Genomic DNA, 12,440 nt, shown 5'->3' with positions numbered 1-12,440 from the left:
AAACAAAATAAAGTTATTGTGTCCATCTACAACTAAAAAAATATTTTTTTAAAAACGCTATAAATCATGTGTTACATATTATTATTATCCTCATTTTATATGAGGAAGTGATTGAGAGGTCATTTGCCTTGGTCACACAATTAGTAAGAAATGAAGCTTAAACTTACCTCACATAATCTTGGCTTCATAGCTGGATAATTTTTAAATATTTAAGTATAATTAAATGTTACTTATAATTCTGACTTTTTCAATACACATTCTTTGAGTACTGTACCAGAATACAGACATTTGTAATCAAAACTGCCAAAGTTTAGTTTGATCATTAGCTCACCATACCCAATATTCTATCTCTGCTAATGACACTTAGATCATTAGTTGTGAGGAAATGAATGGCATTTATAATATTCACTGCGAAGAACATTAGGTTCTAACTCAAAAGGCAAAGTGGGAAAAATTAAATGCATACTATGATTGCAACTAATTAAAATGCTTTTATATAAAAATTAGAATATACTTGACAATAATATTATGGTGTTTTGCTCTAAAAATTATTTTCTAATGGTGTTAGATGTTTAAAGACAAATCTGAGATAAATCTCCAATATCCTTCATGAATTAAACTTCCTTTTAAAAACTGAAAACACAATATATATATATATATTTGTTTGTTTAAACTGCATCATGGTCAAGTAGAATGGATCTAAGAAATTCAAGAGTGTATCTAAGACTAGGCATTCCCCTAATCTAATCTTCCTCCACTTCTGCATCACATTTTGTCTTTAAAATGCCTGGGGAACACTGAATGTAATAAGCAGACTACTTTACATGCCACCTTCTTGGGGAAGTAAAGGATCAGCATCTATATTTAAAGTGAAAGACAAAAAAAAAAGATGAGTAAAATCATGACAAAAATGTACAAAAGTTATCCTTTGAGAAATAAAAATATACTGAATCCAAGAAATAAATTCTATGTCTGATAAGAAATAATTTTGGTAATACAAAATTAAGGACATTTCTAAGATGCAAATATAAAAGACAAAGAGATGGAGAACAGGGAAAAAAATTAATTAAAGGATCAATCCACAAAGCACCATATCCTAATAATAGGATTTACCCAAAAAAAAGGAAGAAAGAAAGAAGTATGGTAGGGAAAAAAGAGTGAGAAAGAATAAAAGAAAATTACCAAAAGATATAAGGCAAGAAAACATAAGTTTCCTGATTGAAAAGGTCCACAAGGCTCCAAGCACAATGAATAGAAAAAGATGCATATTAAGGTAAAATACCTTGAATATTCACAGCAAGTTAATAATTGCTTAAAAAGGTTAAGAAAGGAAAGAGAAGAAAAACAATAACTAAATAAAAACCCAGTACAGGTCACCTACAAAGATCAATGATAAGAATGGCATTGGATTTCAAAGTGGCACTATGAGAAGGCAGAATACAATAAAGCAGTGCCTCTAGAATTCACAGAGAAAAGTTTAACCTAAAAACTATTTTCCTAATCATTTGATTGGTCTAGTGTCAGTTTTAAGAGAAAAAAGAGAGATTTTTAGGTATCAAAGTTTATGAAAATTTGTTCTACCATGAATACTTTCTCAAGAAATGATCAGAAGAGTTGTTCTACAAAGAACAGAGGAGATACTGGAATTTCCAGAAGACCAAAGGGTAAAGTTAAAGAACATACTAGGATTACAGTTGCATTGCAGGCCCAAAAAGTAATCAGTTCAGACTGCACAGTTCCAAAGAGATATAATCAGATAAAAATGAAAATGATAGCCACCTTAAACTGGAAAGAAATTTGCACTTCCAAATGCAGATTAATCAATGCAGGATATATTAAAAAGGCTGTAGCTCAGTGGTAGAGCATATGCCTTACATTTGTGAGGCACTGGGTTCGATCCTCAGCACCACATAAAAATAAATACATTGTGTCCATCTACAACTAAAAAACTATTTTTTAAAAAACTAAGCAAAGAGAATTCATAGTAATTATAAACACAGAAATCAACTCCAGGAGAAACAAAACCTTACAGAGGAAAGGCAATGTGCATGGCACACTGGACCTCTGTGATGACAAATACTTACATATTCAAAGAATGCACATGTTGAATACTGATTCACCTAAAAACTGTGCTAGAAGAATGGGAGGAAAAGGATACCCATATATGCAGTCATGCATCACTTAAAAACTGTAAGAAACTAGGATATGTTCTGAGAAATGCATCATTAGTCCACTTAATGTGAACATGAGTGAGCTGATAGAAACTAAGATAGCTACAGCATCAGTAGGCAATGTTAATTGAGTGTATGTGTCCACATGTGCAAACACACTAAAGACCTAACCCAAGGCCACAGGCATGCTAAACACACACTAGCACTGAGCTACATACATGCCCACCTCCTAGATATATAATCTTAATTATAATCTTATGCAGTTGTGATCATATATATGGTCCTTCATTGACCAAATATCATTATGTACCACACGACTGTATGTCATGGTTAGTATATTTGTGTGACAGGGGCCAGCAGTGCAATTAATCTAAATCCTCATTACCCATAACAAGAAGTTTGTAGGTATTATCTAAAATTGTGGTGGAAGGGATAAAATGTAGCAAAATAGCATGATATATTAAAAGACCAGAAGGAAAAAAATCACCTCTAAGGAAGAGGTATTTAACAGGGAAGAATATCAAAAGGAAGCAATCATAGTTTTATTTCCATAATAAGCCTAGTTTATATCTGACTTTAACACACACACACACATTATTTTAATAAAAATGAAGTTTCAATTAAAAATTATTTGAGGGTTGGGAATACAACTCAGTGGTAGAATATTTCCCTAGTATGTGTAAGGCCCAGGTTCCATTCCCAGCACCACACATACATTAAAAAAAAAAAAAAAAAACCCACACAAAAAAAAACACTCCTCAATCCAAGCAATAATGGCACCTGTCATCCTGGCTACTAGGGACAGTAAGGTGGGAAAATTACTTGAAACCAGCCTGGGCAACCCAGCAGAACTTCATCCAAAAACCAAAACAAAACAAGACTAGGGACATAGCTCAATGATAGCACACTTTCCTAGCATGTGCTATATCCTGGGTTCAACTGCCAGTACCACAAAGAAAGTTATTTTGTAAAATAATAATAAATTGAAAAAAGACAAAATATAAGCTAATCTATTACATTATCAAAGTTAAGATTTAAAATTCTAACAGGGATGAATCCTACTTGATCATGATGCACGATCTTTTTGATATGTTTCTGTATCCGATTTGCCAGAATTTTATTGAAGATTTTTGCATCTATGTTCATTAGAGATATTGGTCTGTAGTTTTCTTTCTTAGACGTGTCTTTGTCTGGTTTAGGAATCAGGGTGATGTTGGCCTCGTAGAATGAATTTGGAAGTTCTCCCTCTTTTCCTATTTCCTGAAATAGCTTGAAAAGTATTGGTATTAGTTCTTCTTTAAAGGTTTTGTAAAACTCTGCTGTATACCCATCCGGTCCTGGGCTTTTCTTAGTTGGTAGTCTTTTGATGGTTTCTTCTATTTCCTCAATTGATATTGGTCTGTTTAGGTTGTGTATATCCTCCTGACTCAATCTGGGCAGATCATATGACTTAAGAAATTTATCGATATCTTCACTATCTTCTATTTTATTGGAGTATAAGGATTCAAAATAATTTCTAATTATCTTCGGTATTTCTGAAGTGTCTGTTGTGATATTGCCTTTTTCATCCCGTATGCTAGTAATTTGAGTTCTCCCTCTTCTTCTCTTCCTTAGCATGGCTAAGGGTCTGTCGATCTTACTTTATTTTTGCAAAGAACCAACTTTTAGTTTTGTCAATTTTTTCGATTGTTTCAATTTCACTGATTTCAGCTCTGATTTTAATTATTTCTTGCCTTCTGCTACTTTTGCTGTTGTTTTGCTCTTCTTTTTCTAGGGTTTTGTGATGAAGTGTGAGATCATTTATTTGTTGTTTTTTTCTTTTTTTAAGGAATGAACTCCAAGCAATGAATTTTCCTCTTAGAACTGCTTTCATTGTGTCCCATAGATTCCAATATGCTTTGTCTGTTTTCATTTATCTCTAAGAATTTTTTAATTTCCTCCTTGATGTCTTCTGTAACCCACTGATCATTCAGTAACCTATTGTTCATTCTCCAAGTGATGCATGATTTTTCCTTCCTTCTTTTATCGTTGATTTCCAGTTTGATCAGATAGGATGCATGGTATTATCTTTACTCCTTTATAATTTCTAAGAGTTGCCCTGTGACATAATATATGATCTATTCATCCCTGGGATGTAAGGCTGGTTCAATATACGGAAATCAATAAATGTTATTCACCACTTCAATAGACTTAAAGATAAGAACCATATGATCATCTCGATAGATGCAGGAAAAGCATTCGACAAAGTACAGCATCCCTTTATGTTCAAAACTCTAGAAAAACTAGGATTAACAGGAACATACCTCAATATTGTAAAACCTATCTATGCTAAGCCTCAAGCTAGCATCATTCTGAACACAGAAAAATTGAAGGCATTCCCTCTAAAATCTGGAACAAGACAGAGATGCCCTCTCTCACCACTTCTATACAAAATAGTTCTTGAAACACTGGCCAGAGCAATTAGACAGATGAAAGAATTAAAGGCATAAAAATAGGAAAAGAAGAACTTAAATTATCACTATTTGCGGATGACATGATTCTATACCTAGCAGACCCAAAAGGGTCTACAAAGAAACTACCAGAGCTAATAAATGAATTCAGCAAAGTGCCAGGATATAAAATCAACACGCATTCCTGTATATCAGTGACAAATCTTCTGAAATGGAAATGAGGAAAAACACTCCATTCACAATATCCTCAAAAAAAATAAAATACTTGGGAATCAACCTAACAAAAGAGGTGAAAGACTTATACAATGAAAACTACAGAATCCTAAAGAGAGGAATAGAAGATGACCTTAGAAGATGGAAAAATATACCTTGTTCATGGATAGGCAGAACTAACATCATCAAAATGGCAATATTACCAAAAAGTTCTCTATAGGCTTAATGCAATGCCAATCAAAATCCCAATGGCATTTCTTGTAGAAATAGATAAAGCAATCATGAAATTCATATGGAAAAATAAAAGACCCAGAATAGGAAAAACAATTCTAAGCAGGAAAGGTGAATCAGGCAGTATAGCGATACCAGACTAATATTTCTCTATACTACAGAGAAATATTAACAAAAACAGCATGGTACTGGTACCAAAACAGGCGGGGAGACCAATGATACAGAATAGAGGACACTGAGACCAATCCATAAAATTACAACTATCTTATATTTGATAAAGGGGCTAAAAGCATGCAATGGAGGAAGGATAGCATCTTCAATAAATGGTGTTGGGAAAACTGGAAATCTATATGCAACAAAATGAAACTGAATCCCTTTCTCTCACCATGCACAAAAGTTAACTCAAAATGGATCAAGGAGCTTGACATCAAATCTGAGACTCTGCGTCTGATAGAAGAAAAAGTTGGCTCCAATCTACATATTGTGGAGTCGGGCTCCAAATTCCTTAATAGAACACCTGTAGCCCAAGAGTTAATAACAAGAATCAACAAATGGGACTTACTCAAACTAAAAAGTTTTTTCTCATCAAGAGAAACAATAAGAGAGGTAAATAGGGAGCCTACATCCTGGGAACAAATTTTTACTCCTCACACTTCAGATAGAGCCCTAATATCCAGAGTATACAAAGAACTCAAAAAATTAAACAATAAGAAAACAAATAACCCAATCAACAAATGGGCCAAGGATCTGAACAGACACTTCTCAGAGGAGGACATACAATCAATCAACAAGTACATGAAAAAATGCTCACCATCTCTAGCAGTCAGAGAAATGCAAATCAAAACCACCCTAAGATACCATCTCACTCCAGTAAGATTGGCAGCCATTATGAAGTCAAACAACAACAAGTGCTGGCGAGGATGTGGGGAAAAGGGTACACTTGTACATTGCTGGTGGGACTGCAAATTAGTGCAGTCAATTTGGAAAGCAGTATGGAGATTCTTGGGAAAGCTGGAAATAGAACCACCATTTGACCCAGCTATTCCCCTACTCAGTCTATTCCCTAAAGACCTAAAAAGAGCATTCTACAGGGATACTGCTACATCGATGTTCATAGCAGCTCAATTCACAATAGCTATACTGTGGAACCAATCTAGATGCCCTTCAATAGATGAATGGATAAAAAAAATGTGGCATTTATACACAATAGAGTATTACTCTGCACTAAAAATTGACAAAATCATGGAATTTGCAGGGAAATGGATGGCATTAGAGCAGATTATACTAAGTGAAGCTAGCCAATCCCTAAAAAACAAATGCCAAATGTCTTCTGTGATATAAGGAGAACAACAAAAACAGAGCAGGGAGGAAGAGCATGAGAAGAAGATTAACGTTAAACAGGGACAAGAGGTGGGAGGGAAGGGGAGAGAGAAGGAAATTGCATGGAAATAGAAGAAGACCCTCATTGTTATACAAAATTACATGTAAGAGGAAGTGAGGGGAAAGGGGAAAAAAACAAGGAGGAGAAATGAATTACAGTAGATGGGGTAGAGAGAGAAGATGGGAGGGGAGGAGAAGGGAGGGGGGATAGTAGAGGATAGGAAAGGCAGCAGAACATATCAGACACTAGTATGGCAGTATGTAAAACAGTGGATGTGTAACTGATGTGATTCTGCAATCTGTATACGGGGTAAAAATGGGAGTTCATAACCCACTTGAATCAAATGTATGAAATATGATATGTCAAGAACTATGTAATGTTTTGACCAACCAATAATAAAATTTTTTAAAAAAATTTTAAAAAATAAAATAAAATTCTAAAAGAGGGCTGGAATATAGCTCAGTGGTAGTGTATCTGCTTAGCATAAGCAAGGCCCTGAGTTCAATTCCCAGTACCACAAAAAAAGAAAAAGAATGTCCTAACAGAATTTTTTTAAATAAAAAGAGCAGAACAATGGTACTTCCCAAATACATATTAACATTGGACTTAAAACCTGCTAAATTCTTATAGCATTCTGCTGTACGATTAAATTCATTTTATTCTCAAGTAACATCCTCTATATGGTGCACTTAAAATTGTTTAGTAATTGTCTACTCTCAAATTCAAGTAAGATGACATCATACACATTTAATTCTGTATTGTATATATAACACATATGTAGTAACTTCTTGTGTTTATCTCTCCTATGTCTGAGAAATCTCCAGATGCTTTTTAGTCTCACAACGTTAGGTAGAGTATATTTTCATTAGCTAGAATTCATTTTTCTTTTTCCTTAAAGCTTATGAGAAAGGGGCTGGGGTTGTGGCTCAGTGGCAGAGCGCTCGCCTTGCACATGTGAGGCACTGGGTTTGATTCTCAGTACCACATAAAAATAAACAAGCAAAAAATATTGTGTTCCATTTATAATTTTAAACATTTTTTTAATATTTTTTTAAAAAGCTTCTGAGGACAATTTTTGTTTCAGTAGATTTAATTAATTTTACTCCTAAAGGATGATGAATGCCCCAATATTTTATTTCTATCTAAAATTACAAATGATAAATCATAAATGTGTGTGTATGTGTGTATGTGTGAGTGTATACAAAATAAAGTAGTTGCACAGCTACATGAAAAGCTGAAGAAGATAATGCACTTCTTTAGAGTATGGAAAGGAGTTAGTCCGGAAACTGCTTTAAGCACACACATAAGTATCTTGATTCATTGAATACTAGGCTTTTGAAAGCTGATAAAAGATTATTTTAAGACATTATAATTAAAGAAAAAAAATAATACTTTTGTCACCTAGGATAATAGGGGTGTAAGGAAGCACATTTATGCAAATTAAATTAATGCACACAGATAGCTATTTTCCAAGTTAAGGATGTCCAGTCATCCATGAAAGAGACACATTGAAGGCAGCAAGCAGAAAATGAAAAGAATATAAACTACTTTCAAAAATGGCAAAGAGAAAAACAGAATGTGAAAGCAGTTAGAAACAATCTTGCTTACTGTATCATATACTCTAGATAACCAAATCTGAATGCTGACAAGCTACATGTATCCATAAGAAATCCTAAATACACAATTCACACCTTGACTTTACATTCTTAAGTTTTCCTTTTGATATCATTCTTGCAAGTATTTTTAAAATAGTAGTAAGATGTTACTATATAACTTACTTGAGTGAGAAATAAAAGAACAAAACCAAAGAAAATGGCTGAATATGTTAAACTAAAACTTCAGCTTCTGTCAAACAATAATTTCTTCCAATATCATTCCCTTTACCAGGACTTGAAACCAATTTTCTCCACTATTGCCTTTTTTGTTCAGACACAAAAATTAATTTACTCCAAAGTAGAATTTTATTCCATCCTATTATATTCCAACTGTTAACTGGGTAAATACTTTGAAATTATTACTACAAATATTTTTAAAGAGTGCATAATATCAATATTTAAATTCTGGATTGAAATCAAAAGCAGAGATATTAGAAGAAAAGAGTAGCTAAACCAAAATGATTTTGACAAATACAAAATCATTAATACTTTTTAAATGTAACTACAAAAGTACATATAAACTAGAAAAATGCCATATTCTTATGCAAAAATATAAAAATATTTTTATATCTTAAATATATAAAAGAGAGATATTTTCATGCATAGCTTGTTTTTTTTAGCAGTACCCACAAAAAAGGTAAAAAGAAATAGTTATGTTTCTGTTATGTAAATAAGTATTTTTTTTACATTGGCAAAGGCACAACTGAATAATTCAATGGGACAAACATCAGGAAGACCAAGATGGGTAAGGGTTAAAATAATGGGTTAAAATAATCTATTTTCTATAACCAATACCTGATTCTTACTTCCACTTTCTATTAATAAGGTTTGTTATTCCTGTGTGTATTTTTTTAATGACAGTAATGTTACATATGTAACTTGCCTGAGTGAGAAATGAAAGGAACAGAACCAAAAGGATCTTCTGGAGGATGGTTATGTGGAGCAGAAAGTGGTTCTACATTCTTATCTGAGGATGCTCTCTCCTCGAGCCTATCTGTAAAAATAAGACGAAACAAAACAAAAAAATAAAACAAAACAAAAATGGTCTTTAAATTAAAAGTGATATACTTCTGTATAAATAAAAGCAAAAATCAAAGTAACAGCTTTTTGGAAAATATTAGATTCAGAGTTCCATTATTCTAAGTATTAAAATGTAGTCCTGAATTTAATACATATTTGTTGCTACAAAAGAAATTTCACAATATAATCAGTGCTAGGTTACACTAAATACAATTAACCTAATAGGTTAGTTAGGTTCAGTTAAATATTACTTGATGACAATTTATAACATATTAAATCTAAATTTGAACCATACTTTATAAAGAAAGGAAAACTTTCTCCAAATAAATATGGGAAAAAACATCACAAATGATCATTCATCATAAAAATAGGAAATCCTATTTCTTGATAGCAATAAAGTAATTCCCTATATTTTATTACTCATTTCTCATTTGTTTTACTATCAAATCATTTACCCACACACATAACATGGAGATGCAAAAACACAGATAAGAAGTTTATTTATTCATTCAACAAATATTTGAGTATCTAATATGTGCCAAGCACTGTTCCAGGCAATTAGTACATAACATAAAACAAAGACCCTGTCTTCATGTAGTTTATGTTGGTGTGAAAAAAATTAATAAGCAATGAGATAATAAATATATGTAGTATGTTTAAAATGAATAAAGTTATAAAGAAAAATGTAGTACAGAATAAAAGGAATTAAAGAAGTGGGCATTAATAAATAGACTGATTCTATTATTTAGGTAAGAAATGTCTTACAGGCTAAGGAGTGAATGCCTAGGGAAAGAACACATAGGAAGAATTAGAGCTGAAACAAACTCAAAGGCAGAAGCAGGCCTGGCGTGTTTGAGGAAGAGCTGTTACGTTTTCATTCCCTAGAAATGATTATCTTTTCGCAGCTCTCAAACTTTCCACATAGCAGATCCTTATATCAGTTAGAAACTTCCAGACTTTTGTAGGATGTCTCTTTCGTCTGATTCTTAGCAATCAAAATTATATTACTTGAGACTTACTCAGGTAGATATTTTGGCATTCCTGGGACTAGACCTTTGGTCCATATCCTTCAATGAAGTCCAATTCATATTTAGGTTGGCCTATTTCAAAAATTCTTTGGGTAATTATTTTGGTTTCAATAGAATCCTAAAGGACTGCAGAGTGTGGAAGGGGAATCCAAACAGATATGAAACTCCTTAAAATAACTTGTACTTTAGAGAGAAGCAGAAAGTACCAAGGTAAAGCAGTATCCCCTATAATAATACTTCTGAAACAGAATGTGCATTGCAATCATCCGGGGATTTGTTAAAATGCAGCTTCTGGTTCCACAGGCATAGAGTGCATTCTGAGATTTTGCACCTCAACAAGTTCCAAGGTAGTATTATATCACTGGTCCAAGGAGTACACTCTTGACAAAGCAAGACCCTGGAGCACATCATTATTCTGAATTTATTAATTACTCCTATAGACAACTAATTGCCTTTAAGACAGTGGATACAATTGCCAGCTTTTACAGCAAAGACAAACTCTGCAACATCCACATGGCACTATGGATTTAAATTTTTATTTAAAATTTTGTTGAAGCCCTAATGTTTTGTTGAGGTGTGAGGCACTGATAAAGAATTGCTGAACACATCTGACAATTGATTGCTGAACAAACAAAACTTCCTAAAATGCTACTCTTCAATTCCATTACTGAAATGGATAACAGAGAAATATTAGGCATTAATTTTAAAGATATTAACCATATATTCAATTTAGGAAACCAGTAACAAATGTTCATTGAACCATTGACTTTGCTGTCAAAAACAAATATTAAAGAGAAGGTAGTCTCATAGCTCTTTCTGAAAAAGTAAGGTTGGAGAATAATTTATATAATGAAGGGTTCCTCACCTATTGTGAGATGCCACAATTAGACTTTAAGGACTATCCTATGATTCACAGTGATTACCTATGGATACCCATGTTTTTTGTTTTTTGTTTTTTTAAGTTAGGCCCTGAATGTACTTACAGAATAACTGTATACCAGGGAATTATGCCTTGTATCAGAATTCTCCTAGACTCCCTATTCTTCTCCATCTCCCAGATTCTAGTATCTAAAACTAAGGACAAAGGAAATAGGGAGTGGGAAAACACAAATGGGGGAGACTAACTCAAAATGATAGCAATAGCATAGCAATATCCAAGAGCCCTCTAAAAAGCAAGATTAAGAGTATTAAGTATTTATTTAAATCTGAATTAGGACCAGACTTCAACCCTAAACCATCTACATCATGATTTGAAGACTGCTACATAAAATGCAATTACTAACCATACCCACAACCTAATGAGTCAGAAAAATTATAAGTAGGAACGTGGGAATCTGCATTTTAACATAGTCACCAAATTTATAAACCACTACTATACCAATAGTTTCCAGGTTATAAAACTGCAAAATAACTACTAAGGCTCTTTGAATATTTATGCATTTGGTATATTATTTCCATCAAACTTTGGTAAGTTCATGGTAAATATACAAATAGTATCATGCAGTTAAGACAAGAGTACAAACATTATCACATAGGGATAAACTAATTTTTATATAGAAGTCACCACAAATAAAAAATATGGAAGACATGGTTCTATGAAAAATTCATTTATCCAATTATTTTTGAACCGAAATCAAAATAAATTTATAATAAAATAAATAATGTTCTCAGTGTTCCACAAAACAAAATCACTTTTAATGGAATTTTTTTAATCATTTAAGGTTTCTAAAATTTACATGACAATCTGAGACCCAGAACAAAAAAATACAAATATAGATATTAATTTTTAACAATCAATTATCTATAAATAAAAAATAAAATGGTTATATAAAGCTACTTTTCAAATACAGTCACCCCTAAAATGTATTTAACTATCATTTTTAAATGATTAGTTTTCTTTAACATAGATCAAAGCTTGAGTTCAATTTGGCCAATGTAAGAAACTTACCTCCTTCTGCCTTCCAAAAAAAATTGTTTTGGTGAATACAGTTTATTTTTAAGAATTTTAATTGATACAGATGGAAAAAAGATAGGACTTAAAACTCCTAAAAGCAAAATATATTCTACAATATCACCATGAAATTAAAATAATCTAAAAAATGAATTGTACTGCATATATGGATAATGTCCTACAGGGCCCAAAGGTCAATGAATAAGATTTTTTAAAAGAGCAGTCTCAATGTAATACTAATATTCTAATATACCTGGAAAGTTGTGTGAGAGTTAATGTTTTATAAGAAACTAATTATAGACTCACAAATTTTATTCTGTGGTTTCATAGATAAAACATA

The 12,440-nt window shown here is 32.5% G+C and overlaps 2 protein-coding genes across 11 annotated transcripts in view; one reads left to right on the top strand and one right to left on the bottom strand.

The window, feature by feature from the left end:
- The window catches only part of Bmp2k (BMP2 inducible kinase), a 134,567-nt gene that overhangs the window by 22,535 nt on the left and 99,592 nt on the right, over nucleotides 1-12,440 (bottom strand). The window contains exon 15 of one of the 2 annotated variants that reach the window (XM_013363745.4): nucleotides 8,985-9,095. The exons of the other annotated variant lie outside the window; for it this stretch is intronic. Coding sequence (XP_013219199.2) covers nucleotides 8,985-9,095 — 111 coding nt within the window. The remainder of the gene's footprint in view (nucleotides 1-8,984; nucleotides 9,096-12,440) is intronic. 2 annotated transcript variants of the gene reach the window in all.
- The window catches only part of Paqr3 (progestin and adipoQ receptor family member 3), a 99,632-nt gene that overhangs the window by 47,068 nt on the left and 40,124 nt on the right, over nucleotides 1-12,440 (top strand). The window lies entirely within an intron of this gene.

The sequence above is a fragment of the Ictidomys tridecemlineatus genome, chromosome 9 (assembly GCF_052094955.1).
Source record: "Ictidomys tridecemlineatus isolate mIctTri1 chromosome 9, mIctTri1.hap1, whole genome shotgun sequence".
Classification (NCBI taxonomy): Eukaryota; Metazoa; Chordata; class Mammalia; order Rodentia; family Sciuridae; genus Ictidomys; species Ictidomys tridecemlineatus.
Note: the sequence above shows the minus strand (reverse complement) of the source record. Positions and strands in the feature narration are given on the sequence as shown.